The sequence below is a fragment of the Gymnogyps californianus genome, chromosome 8 (genome assembly GCF_018139145.2).
Source record: "Gymnogyps californianus isolate 813 chromosome 8, ASM1813914v2, whole genome shotgun sequence".
Taxonomy (NCBI): domain Eukaryota; kingdom Metazoa; phylum Chordata; class Aves; order Accipitriformes; family Cathartidae; genus Gymnogyps; species Gymnogyps californianus.
Genome location: NC_059478.1, coordinates 9330624 through 9351839, shown reverse-complemented (window position 1 = coordinate 9351839; position 21216 = coordinate 9330624). Strand labels below are relative to the sequence as shown.

The 21216-nt window shown below is 37.5% G+C and overlaps 1 protein-coding gene across 1 annotated transcript; it reads right to left on the bottom strand.

Annotated features, from left to right (window-relative positions):
• Positions 1–10968: 10968 nt before the first annotated feature.
• Positions 10969–18740, bottom strand: RGS13 (regulator of G protein signaling 13). Its single transcript, XM_050900982.1, has 5 exons — positions 18700–18740; positions 18267–18335; positions 15600–15661; positions 13513–13679; positions 10969–11166 (listed from the first exon to the last, which is right to left on the bottom strand). Exons 2-5 carry the CDS (start codon positions 18329–18331, stop codon positions 10969–10971), a joined length of 492 nt encoding a protein of 163 aa, XP_050756939.1. The 5' UTR covers positions 18332–18335; positions 18700–18740.
• Positions 18741–21216: the final 2476 nt, after the last annotated feature.

The following is a 21216-nucleotide window of genomic DNA, read 5'->3' as shown; positions in this document are numbered from 1 at the left end:
AATTAGGGTGTTGTAACTAAACAAGGAAGTCACACCTGCATTTTAAATGTGATCTTTAACAAAGGATGAGAGGGGAACAAGAAAATTGAGTAGAAACCAGTACAGAACCAAATAACAGGTCAAGAAACAAATAGCTGTTCATCTAAGCTAACTACGTCTTTTTATACACCAAAAAGGCTAGGATTTTTGTTAATGCTGTTGGTGAGCTTACTCATTTTTAGAGTCCAGTTGGGTTTTTTGTGTGTGTGAGATTAGCCACATGTTCCCTGGAAACTGTTGTGACAAATGTAGTACTGCTTTAAGCAGTGTTGGGAAATTACTTTCTTGCTGGGAGCTGATGAGGCCTTTCAGATGTCTTTGGGGGCTTTCAAACTGATGCTTGATGGTACTGTTACTTTGAAAAGCATGAACTAGAAATGGAGGGAAGCATAAGACCTATGGCTACATGACAGAAATCATGATCTGTATCCAGTTGCTGGCTTTCCCTTCTCTCTGGGCAGTTTTGGCTGAAGAGCAATGCTGATTGGAAGGGGTGATTCCAGCTGAACTTTATTAAAGTGACTGAGTGATATAACTGGTCTTTTTGCATGTCGAAATCAATGCGGCTTTGGAGAGGCTGGCAAGGAGATGTGTAGAAGGGTATAACTTGCATGTTTCCTGATCTTTTCCCTAAATGCTGTTCTGTTTGTGAAGCCACCTTTGAAATCTCACTTCTGTACCACAGAGAAATTCTTCTTTTGCTATCCCCATGCATGTCCAGGTGCAACTTGTTGTTTATCCCCTTTCCTGATCAGTATGAGTCAGGACCAGTGCAGGACTGATACAGGAATAAAATACAATGTACTTTAAATTGCTCTACTTATATGAAAGTTGTTCACCTTTTGCCTTTGCTTTTAAAGCACCACTTTGTGTTTGTTTCTCCTGTTCTTTTTTGATTGTTGTAGTTATAAGCACATCCACTCTTGTGACACTATACTTCTTGTTTCTTCACTTATCTGAGAATCTGTTCTGGGATTAATTCTGCATTGGATAGTGTGGTTGCATCTGCCATTTCATTTGTCATGCTGCAGTAAAGCAGAGTATACTTTGTGCTTTTAGCTTCAGTGAGCTTTATCACTCATTAATTGTCACGGGCTTTAATCATTTGTTGATGTAAATTCTTTTCAAATCTTTCACTTCACATTAAAAAGAAGGTTAAAGGTAAGCAGCTGAACTTAAATGACAAACCTAATGATGCAATTGTTTCCTGATAGGTCTCTTTAGACAAGAAGCAGTAACAATTTTAGTTTCTTGAATGTGTTTGAGGACCATATTTTCTTTATCACATAAGACAAGACTCTGCTATGCCTGTCCAGGCAGGTCTGCTTCGTACGTCTATCAACAGAACTATCTGGCCAAGGAAAAACAGAAGAGTGGAGCTCCAAACAAAAGAAAAATAGCAACAGTGGAAAACTGACCAAAAGCCATTTTAATTCATGGAGAACCAAAGGAATGTTGAGTTCCTACACTGGTATTTCCCGTGGGATCCAAATTGCCCCCTTTACAACACTGCTCATAAATACTTTTTTCACTGCTTCAGTAATATTATTACACATCTGGGCTAAATACGATCAGGCTTAGATCTTGCTGTTCCAATGTATGCTGGTGCATTTGCATGAATAGACTATGCAGAAGTTGGGAGGGAGAAGAAAGCTTCCGATCTCCCCCACATGGTAGACTTTAAAGTGTTTGTGAGGGTTTTAGAAAGCTTTGTGTTAGACTAAATGGGAAGCCAGAGTCTTTTTATAGTTTTGTTTCTCTTCTTTCTTAGCTCTTGTTATTTCTGGCCTTGCAGGAGTGATGTCCTAATTAAAACATTCTGCCTTCTGAGGCCTGTTGGTCACATGTTAATTGTGTTTTTAAATGAAAAAATTCAAATAAAATGGAATGAGAAAAGTCTGTTGGAAACTTTAATTTTCTGATTTATGTTTAGATGTTTGACTGGTGCAGTTTGTTTCTCTAAATGCCTCTGTATACCTAAATGATTAAGACTGATTGTTTTGTGGGTTTAAGCTGTACATATTAAAAATACTTTTCTAATATAAAAATACAGAATTATGCACTCTTACTGAAATAGAAGCTGTAATTTAAGATGGCTTTATGTGGTAATGTGGATATTCTGGTTTTAGTTTGAAATTTTAGAAGAATCTATCGTAATAAATAGCTGAGTTCTATTCATATTGTCTTCTAATTTTTAACCCTATTTCTTTGAACACTTAGCAATTACCATTAACAGCATGGTAATGGCACCTAAAGCACTCCTGTAACTACTAGATTACACTAAGTTACAACACTGGTTAGGTTGCCCTTTTTTGCAGGGGCAACACTTACCTGGTCGGTTGTAGCAGGTAAAGAAGGTGCCCCAGTCTGTGGTTTTCCATTCCCAGCTGCCTTGTGAGGCAAAGCCTGTGCTGATGGAGATGGATCAAATCGTCCTGCAGCTTAGTCCTGGGATATCTCAAGGGGACTCTTCTCAAGCTCTTGTTATGACTGGGAGTGGGTTGTCTAATGGTGTGGGCCCTGGCCAAAGAGGAAGGTGGGAGGGAAGAGGTCAGGTTGGGGGTGAGCTGGCCTTCTTCCAGACTTTTCAGCTGTGTTTTATTTGGGGCAATATTTCCCCTGGAAACCTGGTATGCCCTTATGTCTCATTGTTTCTTACCTGCTGGCTTTTCAGCTGTTACTCCTTCATGAGTTTTCTAAAGCAGCATGCACTAATACCCTGGGGCTTTCCATGAGGGCTACCAGCATTAATATAATGTAAATATGATAGTCTCATCCTCTCTGTCCAGAAATCCTTCCAAGTTACATCATTGCTAAAGCCGAACTGCCCCAGAGTTGAGATGTCCTTTTAGCAAACCATTTTCTCAGCAATGGTTATAAACTTGTGCTAGTGGGGTCAGGTAGTTCTTGGCAGTTCTTGGAACTGATCTTTCTTCTGCTGATGTGAAGTGCAGGCAGAGTAGATTGACACCTTTCTACAAATGCTGTAGATGTATTCCAGCTAGTTGACTTCACTTGTAAACCATTAGATGCTGGGTAGAAAAGTTATTTTTATAGTCAAAATGGCTGCCAGACCCAGTGCAGATACAGAAATCAGAAGAATTCTTTCAAAAGCTGTGGAAAAATAACTGTCTGGATTATTTAGACTATTAGCTTCATGTACTGCTCCACAATAATCAGCAAGCCCAGACTAAGTTGCTAGAGGCAAAATGATTAGCATGTTCTATTAAACTTTCACCTGTTGGAACAGGTAACTTGTTTGCTAGATTTCATCTTTACTGTTAGATCTCATTACTGATCATGCTGAAAAAAGCTCCCTGAAGTTTTTGTAATACTATACCTTAACAAATGTATTAGAGAAGCAGAGCTTGACAGAACATAATTATCTTGGCAACTGTTCTGATTTTTACAGCAACTTATATTACTTTTATAACTGACACTAGAGGTGGATTTCACCCACTCTTCAATACTTAGCAATGTAAAACTATCTGGTTTTAAATGTCAGTGAACTGTTCATCCAGTGTACTACAATTGCAAAGACAATACAGGCTTATCATCCTCTGAGCAATTTTATCCTATTTTAGCACTAATCATGTTGCTAGGAAGTAATTGCCATGCTGATGTAGCAGCAATAAAAGTTTAATTAGAATTGCCCCACTGTAATTTGTTCTGTGGAACAGTTGCTGTGTTTGTATTCTGGAATTGCATTTGATAACGTGGTATTCATCATCTCAGTCTTCTAATTAATCCATGTAGATTAGACCTCTGAGTCAATCAACAGGCTCACTCAACTTGTGGGCTAGATGGGTGGCACTCCTTCAGAGCAGCAGAGAGCTGCCGTAAGAAAACTAAGATTTACCTTGCCATGGTTTGAGTGGGACTGTAGGGAACCTGTCTGTGAACAGCATTTCTGGGAAGGCTTTGTCGTGTGCTGACATATTAGTGGTGCTTTGGGACATGTTATCTGGTCTGATTATGAAGACAGACTGTGGTGGTGCTGGAGACCATGCTGGAAGGCTCAATATCTATAGAGTGGAGAGAGGTCTTTAAAGTAGCATCAAGGTTACTCCTGAGAGAGTATGAACTTGTCCAAAACGGCTGTGATAGATGTTAATCTAGAACCAATACAATTTACAGGATGTAAGTCTTGAGTTATTTAAAACAAACAACAAATCCTTTAAAATGTCCTAAAATAAGTGAGTGTTAAACATGCTTTAAAAAAAAAAAATCGGTATTGAATTTAAAGAGAAATGAGAGGCAGATAGAAAGGGAAGGAATTTGGAGAGCTACTGAGATAAATATACAAAGAAAAATGTGTTCTAGAAAACAAGAGCAGGGTGACCACCAACAGAAACTGTTGCAAAAAAATACAGCTAAAATGAAAAGTAGTGAGAGTGAAGAAGATAATGAGGAATAAACAAGTAATTTTTGTACTGGTATCTGAACTGAAATGAAATTACAAATATTATTTATAAAGTCCTCTTTCATTATTATAAGATTATTTCAGCAGCAGTCAAAATTGAGTGAAGGAACAACATGGGCAATAATTCACAGGCTAGAAGTTTCTAGATATTTCTTTCTTTTGAATTTTTTTAATTAATTGTGGACTTCTTGGATATTAAGACTAAAACCTAAGTATGTCTTCACTGGTAGAGAGTAATTAATAGAAAATATTGATGGTTCTCACTGAGAAGTGATGTAATCTGCCATGGTACTGAATGACTCATTAATAACTGACCGGATCAAGTGTTGTGAATGATAAATCTTTATAATTGCAAATGTCTGAAAACTGCTTTTAGAACCTTGACTGGAAAGTTCTTTCCCTGTGTATTTATGCAAGTAAAGTTACAGTCCTGTACTCTTTTTCTCTAAGCAAAGGCAAAGCAGATCATGGCACGGTAGAAAGGAAATAACTCTGTGAAATAAATGAGTATGTAACCATTTCTTCAGGGGAAAAAAAAAAATCTTGTTCTTATTTACTCACCTGTTGTTACTGAGGTGATTACTGGAATCACCGTTTGCAGACAAGGAGTGTGGGAGAAAAAACTATTTGCCTTGGCTGGTGCTGTATGTAGCAAAAGCCCTAGTGATGGATGTTCTGGGAAATTTTTGGCTTAGCAATCTGAGACTAGTGAGATAGGCAAGCCAGGACACAAAACAGAGGTAACAATTTAAATTTGTCATTAGATGAATGCTATGTTCCTTTGGGACTTGGCAAATACAGTGACAATTTGTCATTTCTCATTATTGGCACTTCTGGTGTTTATGAAATGCAGTCTTTCAGCTGTGGTGTCACATTATACCTTAGGCCTTGTTACCAGCCTAGCAGAGCACAGTCTTACCACCATTACAAAGCTTCTGCTCTTTGCAGCTGGACAGGAAGGCAATGCTCATACAAAGTCTTTGCTGTGATTTTTAGGTTTTGGCTCACTGACTTGTTTCCCACTGAGAAGTACAACCTATGGATCTATGGGGTCCTGTAAAAATGACTTACAGGGGGATGGGGTTGCGGAAGAGGAACTGCAGCCCTGTCTCCCACCCTCATGCTGTAAAGCCTCAGGTTCTTCCCCTTATCCTCAGATCTGTGCACCTGATGCAGAAATCCAGAGAAAGGACATAGCACTGAAGAGCTAGGGTTGTGAAGGAGGTCTGTAGCCCATCAGCAGGGGTTTGCCATGGTTAAAACCCCCCACTCACATAAACTTCTCAGGGTGGACCTACCCCGTTTCCCATTTTGTGAGGTGCATGTCCTTGCAGTAAGGAACTGCTCTTAGTCCCTGGATAGTTGCATTGTACTTTGAGTTGAGCAAAATCTGAGGTACAGGACACAAAGATTTCTATATAAGCATGGTCATCTTGAGATAATTGTCATAGCAATTTTGGAGGGAAAATAAAGTTACAGATAAAACAGCTTTTCAGTAAATGGTTTAAGAGGCTGGGGTGGGTAAAAAAAGAAAGCTAGCAAATGTGAAACCTTTAGCTAATATAGTTAGGAAAGCAGGCTTGATTCAGTTGTGTAAACACAGGCATCTAGTCCTACGGAGATGCTCTAGGATACCCTGTGGCATCCATTTGCCACTGCAGCAGGGAACGGGCAGTATGTCCACCTACCTGTGTCAGACCTACCGGCCCCAGGGGAAGTCTTAGCCCAAGGGCACTACATACTATAAAGTGTTTATGCAACTGAGTCAAGACAGAATGTATATGTACTTAATGCTGACCATTTGCAGTATACTTCAAGATGTCTCATTCTGTGTCACTCTTTCTATAAGGATATGCAGACACATGAAAATCAATGGAAAGACACTGCCTGGAGTCCATGATATGATGCTGTCATGCTCTTACTAATTTACATTCCTGTCTAAAGAACCAATTGCACAATTTGGCTGCAGTGGCTGATACCTTGTTGCTGGTGTGATGAGAATGCATAGTTCTTAGAATCTGCGCACCTATATATATAATATCTAAAAGAGTGCTTGGCTACATGATTTGCTTCCCCAATATGTAATTTGCTACTCTTGTGTTTTTTATCTCTCTTTCTACGTTGTTGCATCTGTTTCTTTTCTCTTTAATTTAAAAAAAAAAGTTAGAATCCTTTGTGTATCCTAATCAGATCCTGAATTGGGACTGCTATTTTAAATTTGACTTTTAAAATTTTTTTATTTTTCTAAAATTTTTTAGCATTTGAAATTTAAGATTTTGAAATCAAAGCATCTCAAAGCTGTACAGTTACTCAGTGCTACTGACAAATGATTAAATGGGTAATTCTGCCCAGAGAGGTTACCACCTCTGTGAAGCTTCATTGTAGGAGACTGTAGGCAAGCCTGTGTTAGGATGCAGTCTTTGCCCAGAAAAGGCTACAGTTTGTAGCCACGTAATCCAGCTAATTGGCATGTGCAGCAAAATGTTCTTTTTGGAAGACTTCTTCCATTGCACTCTTTCCTCTGTGTTTAGTGAACGTTAGACCAAACAGTTTCTGAAGGGACTAGTGATTGCAACAGTACTGTATATTTGGCAATACTTGGAAATGCTACAGTCATTTCCCTTTCCTCTGAGGTTGTAGGTTCCTAAACATCCTCATCTGCCCTGTAATTGGGGATAAACATCTCTGCTCATAATATTTGTTTAAATCAGTTCTCTACAGTACCAAGTTCTGGATATTACTTCATTACTACGCTTAGAGTGAGACTGCCTATAATATATTTCTTGGGATTTGAAAGCAGAAATATCTAGAGTTAATATGGAAGTATGAAATAATTGAGAGAACTTGAGAGAAAAACCTCCTAACAACTTATTCTCTGGAGGCTTTTGGTTGTACAATGGAGAGACATTATATATTCTCATTTACCACCTATCTGTACATAAAAGATTAGGGTATGCTATTCTTACAGTTTTGTTTTGACTGACTCTAATTGTAAGCAGATTTTTACTTTGTTTTTTAGACGTAATACGCAATCTGCATTTGTTATTCTACACTTATCACCTAGACACCAAGAGTGGACGTAAAACTCATGAAAACAGCAGTATAACAATAGAGTATGAATTTCATCATTTTTATCAAGAAAGTAGGCCAACACAGCTCATATTTACAAAGTAAAAATGATCTAATTGTCAGCTCTTCTTAAAACAAAAAAACCCCAAACAAACCAAAAAACCCCTAGACCATCTGTCCAGTATGGGTTTTTTTTTAGGGAGCCTCAATAGGTCAACAGTTTCCAAGGTTGGATGCAGTTAATTGCTGTAGTGGTTTTGTTACTCTACATTTTTTATCTTGCCAAATTTAATGTGTTTGAAGAATTGCCATTGTTTTGATTTTTAAAAAATTTTTTAAAATTCTTAAGTAAATGAGGGAAGAATAAGAGAGAATCTGCCAATTTAGCTATTTTAAAGTTTTTATCTTTCTTAACAGTAGCTTTGAATGATTAATGTGAGCAAATGCCTTTTAGTGTTGTCTGCCAGTGGAAAGTATATCTGAGCTCGTTCAAGTGCTGTTAATGAAAATGTTAAAAGCAGTGATTTGTTATTGCTGCTGCCTTTAGTTACTGTTTTATGAATCATGTGATCTGATGAAATACATTGTTATTGTCATGCATCTGGTAACACAAGAAAAATCAAGCAAGAGAAAGATCTCTACTGGTTAACAATAAATCTATTTTGGGAAAAGGACCCTATCTTCTTCCAACTTCAACAAAACAAACAAAAAAACCCACAAAAAACCAATCAACCAAAAAACCCCCAACCTTTTAGTTATTTCTAGAAGGAAATATAAAGTTGTTAAGCCTGCCAGCCATAACAGATGCTAGACTCATGACCTGTTTAGCAAAATAAATGCTAAACATTTCATGCTATAAGAATGTGTTTGTGAGTCCCTATGATTTCTCTGAGCATTCTCTGTGGATGATTTTTTTTTTTCCTCCTTCTGGATAATCTCCTTTCTGCAGGGAGAAAGGTTCTGTCTATCAACACACTACCTGACCAGTCTCTTTGTGTAACCCCTTCAGAAGACTGCATGCTAAGCTTGTTTGGATATGGAGAGCTATTATCCTTGATCACTACAAGCCTCTTCCACTCAGAGACCAATACCTAAGTCTTCTGATTTTCTAATCCTAACAGAAATGGATTTTCATAGTGTAGTCCCTTGTTTATTTGTGTTCTCCTCTGCTTAGGCTAGCTTTTGTCACAGATCTGCTTAGGCTAGCTTTTGTCACAGATCTGCTTCCCTGCAGGAATTGCTTTTTAATAGTTCCTACAGTTTTTCTTTGCTGTGAGGCTGTGGCATCTGCAGGATCAATCAAGCCAAAGTCCAATGCACTGTACATACATCAGAAGTTAACAGCAGCAAAAGCTATACTATCCCTAGCTGGATTTCCTATGGAGTCCTTGCTTGCTGAGAGTGGTTTTACGAGCTGAATGTTCACACATTCATATGATAATCCTTTTATATGGGGTCAGTGCAAAAGGAAAGGATTATCTCCTACACTAACAATCTCTTTTCTTACAACACCCGAGTTATCTTAAAGCTTTCTGTACTAGTGTAGATTATGCTTAGGCTTGCTTTGTACTCTGCTTTAGACATGTACATAAACTCTAGCTTGAGAATTTCATAAAAATGTGGATACAAAGAATTTGTGGAGTCTTAGATAATTGATGGTAAGTTACAACACGATTGCTCATACCGTAGTTCACATGTTGGCATTAGAGCACACATACACAGTTGCAATTTACCGATATACCTTCATACAGAGCCAGACATCATATTATGCATTTGATTAGCTGTTAATAAATGTACTTATCTGTCATCAATAAATCACTGTCCCTCTTTCCAAATGTAACCTATAGTGTGCACCTCAATAATATCACTGCTTGGAGGCCCTAAACAATGGTGGGGTTTTTTAGGAGGGATTGAGACTTTACCTTAAAATATATTCACCTGTAATATCTTATCACACTGGCAAGAGGAACATCTTAAACCAACAACTATAGTTTCTCCTGACTACAAGACAGATGCCACAGAAGTGAAACCCAATTGTTTGTTCACTGCCTGCACTGACCTGTGTTTTCATGCTTGCCTTGTAAGGAAAAGGCTTGGACATTCACATTGAAAAAATAAGGGAGGTTCTCAATGAGAACAAAAACACTGTGGTTAAGCAAGTGGCACAATGAACTGCTGTGAGCCTCCCATGGAAAGAGTAGGCTTTCCCAGCAGACGTGAGACAGTGATTTATTACATTGTCACAAAAATTGCCTTTTTAAACTAGGCAGCCAAGTTACAGCTTAAAGTAAACTGTTAAGAAGCATGAACTGGCAACATGATTGAAGTAACCTCAGTCAAATAAATGTATCCAACTGAATGAATACTTCATTTCTCCTGTGAAATCATCCCAGAGGATCAGTGCGATGCTATCGAGGTTTAGGGGGCTGCTGTCAAAATGGCTTGTTCTTTGTATTCCTTGGAATAATGCAGCTTGAGAGGATGCTAGAAAGGTCCCTGATTTCCTATGGCTTTTAGTGTCTATGCTGAAGCCCATTAAAAGAATTAAGAGATTCCAGTTTTAATGAGATTTGAGAAGTCAGATTGGTTTTTGAATGTAAACAAGAGTACTTTGATAATTGGTCAATGAATCAGCAAGTTGTCTTTTACAGTTTATGCGTGAGAGAGAGACCTGTTTGTCTTACAGTATGATGTTCAAATGTCAGGTCTGCTTGTATCTAATTATTAGGGTGCCTGAAGGGAAAGCAATATCTTTGTGTGTCCATACCCAGAAAACAAGACAAAACTCTAATGAGTTTTATCACTGGAGATAAATTCAGGAAACACTGGTAGTATTATAGTACACTGTAGACCAAGTACCTTTATAGTATATGTTGTACATTGTAATTCAGCACAAAATTGACTCTACATCATATGAATACTACACTTCATAGCTTAAGATTAAGCAAACAGCTGTACTTCACAATTTATCTTCTTTTACTTTGAAAGAATATAAGAACAAAACAACAAAAAAGTAAATGCAACAATGCAGATATTTTTTCTTCTGTTATGTATAGCCAAATAAACATTTATTTCCTAACAGCAAAACTATTTTCTTATTTCAGATCTCTCAAAACAAGAATACTGAAAATACATTATTAGAGTTGTCAAATATCAATAAAAGAGTAGAACCTTAGGCTATCACTTTTGGCTGAAACATTTTATACCTAGTTTTTGCTAGTTTTTAGGGTTTTATTAAGGGGAGAGGAAAACAAAAACAGAACTCTTCCATGGGAAAAGAAGGGGAAGGGGGAAGACAGTGCTTCATCAATTCTAACATCAACAGAACAGTTGAGCAGATTAGTAAAACATTTGTCTACTGCCTGATTTCTCCTGTCTACTTTAAATCTTAAACACTTGCATGCCAGAAGAAACCTTTCTAGATTTTCAACATCTCTTTAATTTACCATTGAATTATTGCCGTTAGTTTGAAGGCTGTGTTTGAGTCTTTGATAGAACTTTGATTCAAGAAATCGTGGATAAGAATCTCTTTCCATGTGCATGTAAATTATTCTCTGTGCTTCATCAAAACAGGACTGTGTTGGCTCTTGAATATTGCTTATAATTGCTTTCCTCGCAGGACTGTCAATGTTAATCTGAAACAGAAAACAACATTACTAAAGTATCACTGAATATATGCAAAGGCAGGGTAAGAAAGATTGAATTTAGGGGACCTGTACTGAATGCCTTTTATATCTTTTTATATAGCCTCTAATCTAAAATCAGCACCTAACCAAAAACATTGATTCTAGCAGAGTGGATTTCTCCTTATAATGCCAGAAAACCCCATCTTACTAGATGACCAATTTGCTCCTCTTTTGGTGTTTGATTTAGTAAGAGGTATGTTAGTGGCTGGATGGGGAGCTTGCTCCCTTGGGGACAAGAAGCCTGGAAGACTGGGAACTGTCTGAATTTCCCAGTCTCCCCCACATCCTTAATGGAAAAGCCAGTTTAATCCTGACTATTGTAATCAGTGGAGGTCAAGAGCAGCGGTAAAGTCGTTATTGCTGGGCCCATATGTAGAATATGGGCCCAAGACTTCAAACCTTAGGGAGGTTAAGTGGTATATGTTTGATTTGCTTGCTACTTCTAGAAAGAATAAGAACATGTGTATGATTTAGGCAGAGGAAGAAGTCCTGTGGACATGGTTTGCGTGGAGTGGCTGCAGTGGAAGGAGTCGCTGAAAGGTGCTAACATCCAACCCCCCTTTCTTTTGCTAAGAATTGTTCCTAGAGCTAGGATTAGATCTGAAGAGGAAGCCTGACTTTTGATTTCTAATGAGTCCAAGTGGCTGGAGGTGCACGGTACCAGTGAAAACCAGTTGCTAAAATTATTATGATCTCTGAGATAAGATAAAACTGAGCCCATATATCAACCTTGTTTAGGAAAAGTTTTGGTTCCTAGAGCTCTTCTGCTGCAATCCAGGGTTTGTAGCAGATAAATTGAAGCTCTGTGTGTGTATAAGAGTAGAAAGGTCTAGTGACAGGAAAATATACCAGATAAAATAGGAACTTTTGATAATCCATTAGCTCATGATGAATTACATTGGTTTTTTTTCAGCTTGACTTTGTTAGTGTTGAAAGGAGAGCTCTAAAATGTGAAGTTAGTGCTGATGTCTTTCATGGACTGGGATCTTGCTCTTCCAGAGGAGTCATCTGAGTTGCACATTTTTAAATGCTGCTGGAATTTGAATATAAACTGTGTTTAAAATCCTCATGAGCATCTACCTTTTTAGAGTGGTACCTAGTTCTTGTGTTAATAGTGAATATCAAGAAAACGTGAAATCAATGTGTCCTGAAGACCTAGAAACCAGACAGCCAAAGATTCAGATACGTACTATTTTAGAAAAAAAATTACACAGCTTATTTTTAACTGTCCTGATTTAAGCCCTTACTTTTGATTAATGAATTTGTGGTTGGCAATACTGACATTTCTCTTTTGGAAATGCAAATGTCTTGCTGAGTTTCCTATAGCTGCACATGCTAAAAATAAAATAAATCAGAAAAAGACAGAAAAATGCATTGTCTTGCCAACTGGCATTTAAAACCAACAGAGGGAACTTTCAAATTTCCTCAGGTTTTGGATTAGTGGGAGTGGTTTAGTCATTTAAAGCAGCAACTGCTCTTGGCCAACATTTGGGAATCCAGCTGAGTTGGTTTTGGCTTGCCCTTCAGTGTCAACAGGGAGGCTGCATTTTGAAACTGTATAATAGTTTTATTGTTATGCGTAAACCAGAAAATAATCTAGCCTGATTTTTCAGTTATGTCAGTCTGCCAGAGGCAGCGGCAGTAAAAGCCAGTATTAGCTTATTTTTGCAAGGAGAGTAATAAGCAGGAATAGTTAAAGGTCATAGAGCATGACTGGCTGAGCAGAAATGACTTTTTTTTTAATAGCCACTTGTTGGAAAAAAAATCACTCTCAAACATTTTACATACAGATCTGCTCTGTTTTCCCTAAATCTTGTGCTGCTGGAAGCAGAAAATAATTTATCTGTCTTGGAACCTTTCTTTTAGCCCGTTTTACAAAGGGGACAGCACTGGGTAGAGTTTTTACTTTGTTCGTTTATATTTGCTCTTGCAGAGACCAGAGTAATATATACATGTAGCAATGGCATAATCCAAGAATCTATTGAAGTGATATCAATGGCCCCAGGATCAGATACTAAAAAGAACAGAACAGATGCAAGAACTTGGTTCTTAATCTAGTTGTGCCTTTTGCTTGTATCCTTGGCGGATATAGTTGAAAGATTTGCCTATAGACAAGATGTGAAGGCAAATATTAAAATTGTTGGTGCAAAAGAGTTTGGGGAGGATGAATAACAGCAGTTTTCACTCCCTTTAATACAAGAGGTGCTAGGCATTTGTTGTTGCTTTTTGTAAGCTACACTACACATCAGATATTTTGACTAGAGGAATTAAAGAGCTCATCTTATTGTGTGTCACCTCATTGGGAGCATGGGGTTGAATGTAACTCCTAAAAAGTTTCCTGGCCACGGAAATCCTTTTCCTCTGTGATGTGATCTTCTTATAAGCCTCGCAAGCAAGCCAGAATTCTATGTTTTCATCACTGTGTTCTGTCTTCAAGTAGGTCTTGTAGATCATAGGCCCATCTGTAAATGTTTCAGAAGCCAAATTTATATACCATGTATATATGCATTACCTTTAGAGTCCTTTGAAGGCAATAGGGATGTTTACAAGGCAGTATAATTCTTGATTGTACACCTATAAATATTCTTATTAGATTATGTCCAAGTGGGGAATTAAACACACTAACTCTCCCCGGAGCCCTACACTTCAACATTGCATTTTCCTGCACATGCAGAGCTCCCTTTAACCTCAGTGGCATTTTACTACGTGGGGACAGAGCACTGAAAACTTTGTTCTTCCTGGTCTCTGTGAACACTATCAAACATATCCAAAGACTGACAAGTATTTTTAAATTCCAGTTCTAGTTTTGTACAGAAGATATCTAAGTATTATCAAATAATCATGGTCTGAGTAAAAAAATAAGACCTTCTTTTCTTGGCGTAAGAATTTGGGGAAAAAGCAATTAGCAAAAAAAGGAAATGACTTTTTCTTGCTGCTGTAATTGAGCAAAGTAAAGTGGTTAAAAGAATACTCTCTTCAGTAAATCAGTGGTTCTGCACCTGAGGATGTCTTTGAAACACCTGGCAATGGAGTTTGACAGCAGCAATCAGTGGGATCTTGGCAAAGATAAAGTTCCTGAGGCTGCCTTTTGTCATGTCATTAGACTTGCTTTGTACAGAATTAGGTGATAGAGTTGCTAAAATGCCTCTAGCCAGGAGAACATTTATGAGGCTTCACTCCATGCTAGCACTTGAGCAGGAATGGTGCTTGCAGTTGTAAGATATACTTTCAGAGTAAAACCTAAGATAGGCAAATACTTTGCCTACCTTTCATAAAGAGCTGCAAATCCATTGGCTTTAGAGTTTCTGGCTTTTCATGTGAGTACACCTTTGCATTTTCTGATGTCATTAAGCATTTAAATGAATACAAAATCAATGAGTAGTGCCATCTAAGTGCAGTGAATGAGGCATTTTAAGAAGGGCAGCATCCGAGTACTGCTGGAAGACACAAGCATTTTATTTAAAGCAAGCTTTCCTGCTGGTGCAGCACTCGGGGCTTCCATGTTTCTAAAGACATTGAGCACTCCCTGTCATCAGGCAGTAACGCTGATCGCATGCATGCCTGCTGCTTGTGCTATAATTTTGTCTCTCTTAAATGTTTTCTGTTGTGCACTTTCTCCTTGTGCTTTCCCTGCAAACTGTAACATACTAGGTTGTTTGCTGTTGAAGATTTTAATGGCAAAATCTTTTTCTTTATAGTTGTTACAAGTTCTGTCTGTTAATCTTCTTGCTCTTTGTAGTTTGTCTGTATTTTGAAAATAATGCCGGTCCTTAGGAATAATTTTTAGAGGTTTGTGCTGTGATGTAACTCTGTACATGACTTTCTCGTCAATATTTAAAAAAAAGTAATTCAGCAGTGATGTTCCAGACTGCTGGCCATACAAGAAATGTGGGAGAGCTCTGAGCCCTGAATGACGCAGGAGGATGCTGGAGTGGGAAAGTTCCAATTTGCTACTGCAGCTACAGTTCTTCCCATACCTGAGATGAGGGTCTGAGTTACCTGCCATGGCATTACACTGTATAGATGTACCATTAGGTATGGTGTCTTTGCCATACACAGGATTTCCTGAATCAACTTTTCTTTTGCTTTCTTCTAATATATATTGCTATACAGTGCTCTAAGTGGGGATATGGCAGATAAACCTGCCCTTATCACGCGTTTTTAAAAGAATTGCATGTGCTTGCAGAAATGGCAGGTTTGGGAAAGCATTTACAGCATGCTACGTTTATTTTCAGTGTGATGCATGCTAAGCATGTCACACAAAGTTGTTTTTCATTAGTTGCATATAAGACAGCATACATTATACTGCATGACTTATTGATTTTGCTTCATGGGAACTTTTTTCAGTAATCCATCTAGTATACAAACATACATTTACTCACATTTACTTGTTACCAGCTTTTCAAAAGACTGGGACCATTGTAGCACTTCCTCCAAAGACACTCTTTAGAAAAAAGGAGGAGATTATTGTAGGATTAGCTGTGGTTCAAAGTATAAAAGAATTAAAAGAAATTACATTATTGAAAATCTGTCCCCTAATTTAAATAAGATCTGTATGAACCTTACATTTAAAAAGGTTTTTCTATGTGTCCTAGATCTTGTGCTTACTATGTTGAGGCAAATATTCTTCTTGCTGTAACAAATACAGTTCCATCTCAAGGTGCTCCCATGTAATTCCTCTAGAAATGGCATTCACTTATTTAAATTGTGCTTAGGAGAAGCACAAGGAAAGTACTAGCTTTCTAGACAGCAACTTCTTTGGGACAGGAATCATTATATAGTTTATGAAATGTTGATGTTTGTATTAGCAAAGGTTTTAAGGGCTAAAGATCTTATTGCAATATTTAAAGGCCTTTAACATCTAAGTTGACTTATCAGCTGAGAGCTGAATATAAGCTCTGAACATAAGGTAAATAATGAGAGGTTAATACAATCTTAGCTGTAACGGGCTTCCATCTCTCTCCAGTTGTTTACAATGCAGTATGACACATTATTACTAATCTAGACAGTTCTTGGAGGTGACTAAAATCAGATTTTTCTTTCATGTTTGCTATTCTTAAGCAATAAGAATTTCATAAGCTTGTAGGAGTCTCCTGCCTGATTCTGGGAAAGCGTATGGAAGTAGTGAGGTGAGAGACTAAACAATTTAAGGAAAAACAAATGTTTGAGGGCCATTTAAGTGCATGTAGCTCCACTTACACCAACTGATTTTTAAGCATTGCAATTATAGGACATAACTTGGAAAAAATGCTTATGATTATATTAGTAGAAGAAAACACAAGGGAGGTATTCCAGTGGGTGCTCTCCATTATGTGTCAGCCAAACCTGGGAGGAGATCCTTCCTCACTGAGTATTTTTTTTGTAGCTCATATGAGCTACAATTTTCACAACAGCTACTTAGTATCACAGAACTTTTTTCTTTTAATTTAAACTAAAAGAAAAATTGGCTTTGGTATGAGTGCTGCATGATGCTTCATAGATTTCTGCTGCACAACAGCCATTAGTAGCTTTGTAGCTTTTTTTAATTGGTGATAACCCATTTATTTTTAACTTGATATAATTCTCTCTTTCTCTGAAAGAGTACATGCTGTGATGCACTTCAGGCTTACCTGATCAGAGAAATATATGGTAAGAGAAATTTTACCACTACCAAATTGTGGTGTCAATAACACTCTAGTAACTCTTGCGAGTAAAAGTTGGGGTTTTTTTCCTTCTCATGAGCTACTGGCCTCCTCTCTGTATAAACTCATGAAGCGTGTGGTTATGGGGAGTGAGAATCTCTAGTCCTTTGAATGCTTTTTTTCCTTAAGAGCTGCTTCTGAGTCATAGTCACTGTTACTGACGCAGATAATTTTTCACCTCTGTCAGCAATAGCACTTGTATATAGAACGAGTGACAATCTTGTCTGTCTCACTGAGCATCATCAGTAGGGCCATCTTATTTCCATTTCTGATTATTTGTCTTTAGCATTAATCTGTGAAGCAGAAAGAACGCTGCCTGATGGGGCAGCTGACACAGAGGAAAACCTTTTTACCTTTTCATTTTTCTTTTAAAATCAGGAAAATATGAAAGGCAGTATGGGAAATATGAACATGGGTTACTAGGATCTGTACTAATGCCACTTTCATAGCTGCTGTGCTGACAGTAAACTTCTTGCTGCACTGATTTGCAACATGATTGAATTTGCTGAAGAACATATATTACACTGAAAAAAAAATTGAATATTCTCCAAAAATAAATCAGACTTTATAGCTGGGACTCCAAAGTTTAAATTGAAAAATGCTGCTGTAGTGTCTTGTGGGAGCTATCGTTCACTTATTGTACCCTCTCCAGTGTGAGTGGCTTCCCTGGCCACTACCGTGTGGGAGAGAAGTCCTCGTCCAGGAGGCACTTTTGGAAATGCTGTCTGGATTTCTGCCACTTAACCTCACCCAAATGGCAGTTTCAGGAGTCATCAGACACACCTCAGTATTGCTTTGGAGGACACATTTTTCTCTACTCAATAAATCAATACCATGTATGATCTGATACCAGTTGGCAGGCATGTTGGATGGAAGCATTTCACCACCCCAATGTGATATGCCAACCAAAGTTGTAGCTATGGTTGGCCTCCACTGAGGTTGGTGGCAGCTGAGGACTTGCAGGAGGCACTTGGCCATGTCTCTTATCCACCACATGTATTCAACCTTTGCCAACAGTCTGAATTCTTTTAAAGGACTGACCCAAAATATTGGACTTACAAATTCTTCACAGGCCCAAATCCGGACTTAATCCAGAGATTAGTTTAGGCCTATGTCTATTTAATATAAAAGAAGTTCCCACTGGGATATACCATCCTTCCACTACAGAAATGCCAGTTTACACTTCATGTACTATAAAGGAATTGGCTATATGAAGGTGGTCAGCTAGGACAGTTGTGAAGATGTTGCACTCTTTTGCATGATCTTAAGCTTGCAAAGAAAACTTCCATTGTGAATTTTGAGATTTTTCTGTTTCCTACTCAGACTGCTGCATGTATTGCAGAACATAAGAATCTTATCGTTACTTACTGAGAACTGATCCCATTTTCTTCTGCTCTGAATATCTTGCAAAGCCAACAAGTATTTGGACTCATTCTCCTAAACATGGAAAATATGTGAGTTTTAAACCTGCTGTGCTCAGTTCTGGCTATCTTAAATTCTACTTATAGTTCAGTCTCCATATAGCAGTGCAACCAGTTCTAGCAGTAGTATTATTTTATGCATCTAATCTTCATCTATGAGTCATGGCTGAAGCATTAGACCAAAATATATTTTTGTAACATGAAAGAACTTAAAAAAAATAAAATAATCAAGCAGTCCAATGGATATCTCTTAGGGAAAAATAGAAGTGTTAATAATTCTCCCTCTTTGCTTCTCCAATTGTGAAAAAAGGTTACAAGTTTGAGCCTGACCCAAAGCAGAAGGAAAGCAGGAATTTTTTTCCCTGAAAGTTCAGGGTGACCTGGATCAGGGATCAGAGCTCAATGTAAACTGGACAATGCTGAGTAACTTGTTAGGTGTCCGAGATGAACATTCGTATTTGTCCAGCAAATATCTCAGTCAATAAAAATTCATATTAAACTTGCTTTTGTATAGAGATGATATATATAAGAAAAGATGTAAATTTTTAGTAGGCATGAGGCAGTCAAGAACATGTTTGTCTAAAAAACAAAATAAAAAAAAGTATTGTGACCTGGAGTATGTTTGTTTATTCTCCTTTGGCTTTCAAGAGATGCCAAATTCTTTGCAAAGTTTACATAGGACAGTGGGTAAGTTTGTATAGACCTGCCTGAAATCAAAACAATAGTCTTGTACATTATTTATTTAAACTCACATTTTCTTTCAGGTTTGGATTTGACTGGCACATACTACTCCTACAACCAATTTTTTCCTTCAAACTGAAACACACAGTAAAACACAGAACAAGGCTGTATCTCCCAGCACTCTGAACCTGTGAAATGACTGCATTTACCTTTAGTCTTATTTTCCTTGTTTCCCTGACATCTATATCCAATTTTGCATTATACAGGAGTCTAACCTAGAAGATTTCCTGCAGGATATTGAAACTTCATAACTCTGCCCAACTGCTGTGCTGCAACTCCTGCTGCTCACGCTCCCTGCAGCCCTGTAGGATTGCCAGTGGCCATTGCCCGTTTCCTACTTTTGTGGAATTCTCTGAACTACACTCTCTGCTTGGTTTCTGTAGGACTTCCTCTACACTTGCCTATTCATTTCACTCTTATTTACTCATCTCACCCTCTGCCTAAAAGCAATCTTTTAAAACTACACAATATTCCATATTTAAGATAAAATTATGCATTTAAATTCTGACATATGGTTATCGCTTATCACCTTATTTTAGAATATTTTACCCAATGCCTTCTATTTTGGGTGTTTTCATGTTGCGATCATTAGGCTTCTATTCACTGAAATATAAACAAAATACAGCCTTTGTGGCTTTTTTGAAACCTGAAGAAGCTTATGTAGGTTGCCTACTATACAGAAATGCTCAAGAAATATTAGATGAAGCAATATTAAGTAATGTAGTTCAGCTACTTCTAAATTCAAAGTGTCAATCAGTAATTTTTTTCTTCAGGTGGTTGCTGCATGAAGTCACATCTGTATAAGGAAATGTTATTGTTCTGAGGAAACATTTTAATTTCAGTTAGAGGCTTTAAGCAAATATTGTTCCCCAGGACTTGTTGAGTACTCACTTTTGCCAAGCATACAACCAGGGCTTTGTTGTTCTCTCTTCTTTTTATATTAGAAACATTTCTTAATAGACTGAGGAACAGAGCATGCTGATTTTATCTTTTTCAGTGCTTCTTTGGAATGTCTTCTTTCCACTGAAGCATAGTCTATGCTTCATTAATCTAATGTTGCTTGTTTCTGCTGGCAATAGTCTCAGTCCTAAAATAAGACAGGAGTAGTACACAAAGCTACAACATACCCTTGAGCAATTTGTGTCAGTTTTGAATTGACTAATCTTCACAAGTGCAGCCTGTGACCTTACCTATATTAGTGTCCTATCTTCTATTGTAAATGGTAGCCCATCTACATCTTAACTGCTTAATACAGCTCTGCAGTATTCAGCTAACTAGATTTGCATCATGGGAGCTGTTTTCACCTGATACATATAAATAACATGTAGTATCCTTTTTGTTTACTCATTGTAAGGCTTTATTGCAACAAGGCCACAAGTTCTTTAACGTGTAGGATCTGCGCTTCCTGCAGGTCTTGTAATTGAAAAGAAAGCCACATGGTTACAACACTTTCAAAGAAGGAATTGCCTGTCTGATAATAAATGAATCTAAGTCCTGAAGTTATTCACGTCTATAAAAGATATAAGCAGTACTGATCTGGAAATGACTGTTTAACTGTTATTATATTTTATATTGGAAAAATATCAGGAAAACTGCTTTGGTAGGTCAAAGAACAAGATCTCTCTATTTTTCAAACTACAACATACATTTTGATTTCTCAGCACCATTTTGCTGTGCCAGTGAATCTGTGAACTACCTAATATCACAGTTTTCAGTACACAGCGTAGGTTTCAGCAGAGCCTTCAGAGAGAAACTGATATATAAAAGTTCTAATTAATTGCCTTCTATAATGTCACTCAGCTTAGTTTGTACTAAGAGTATTACACAAAATATTCATATATAAATAGGGATAAAGTTGTTTGTACATCAGAAACGTTTCTAAAATGAATGCCTTTGCTATGCTGAGATAACTTTACATGCCAAGAGAAAAAGAGGTGTTTCCCTGCCTATGCTATACTTTTCTGTTAATATTTCAAAGTACAAAACCTCATACTTACAGAAACTCTTCTTGGATCGTTTTCCTTGGCTACAAAGTTTAATTTAGTAGTTGCATTTGTAGGGATAATTTTCCAAATTCCTTGACCTGATTTTTTGCTTCATTATTTTCTCTTAGTGTAGAAGATCTTACTACCCTTTGGCTGTGTCTATGCTGCTTG

What these genes read in the sequence shown, in the direction of transcription:
- RGS13 (XM_050900982.1), bottom strand. Translation starts at nt 18,331, where the DNA reads ATGAGTCCAAATACTTGTTGGCTTTGCAAGATATTCAGAGCAGAAGAA. An exon ending in GAAAATGGGATCAGTTCTCA is followed by an intron (nt 15,662 to 18,266) that starts GTAAGTAACGAT and finishes TTTTTTCTAAAG; the next exon opens with AGTGTCTTTGGAGGAAGTGC. An exon ending in AACCCCATGCTCCCAATGAG is followed by an intron (nt 11,167 to 13,512) that starts GTGACACACAAT and finishes TTTCTGTTTCAG; the next exon opens with ATTAACATTGACAGTCCTGC.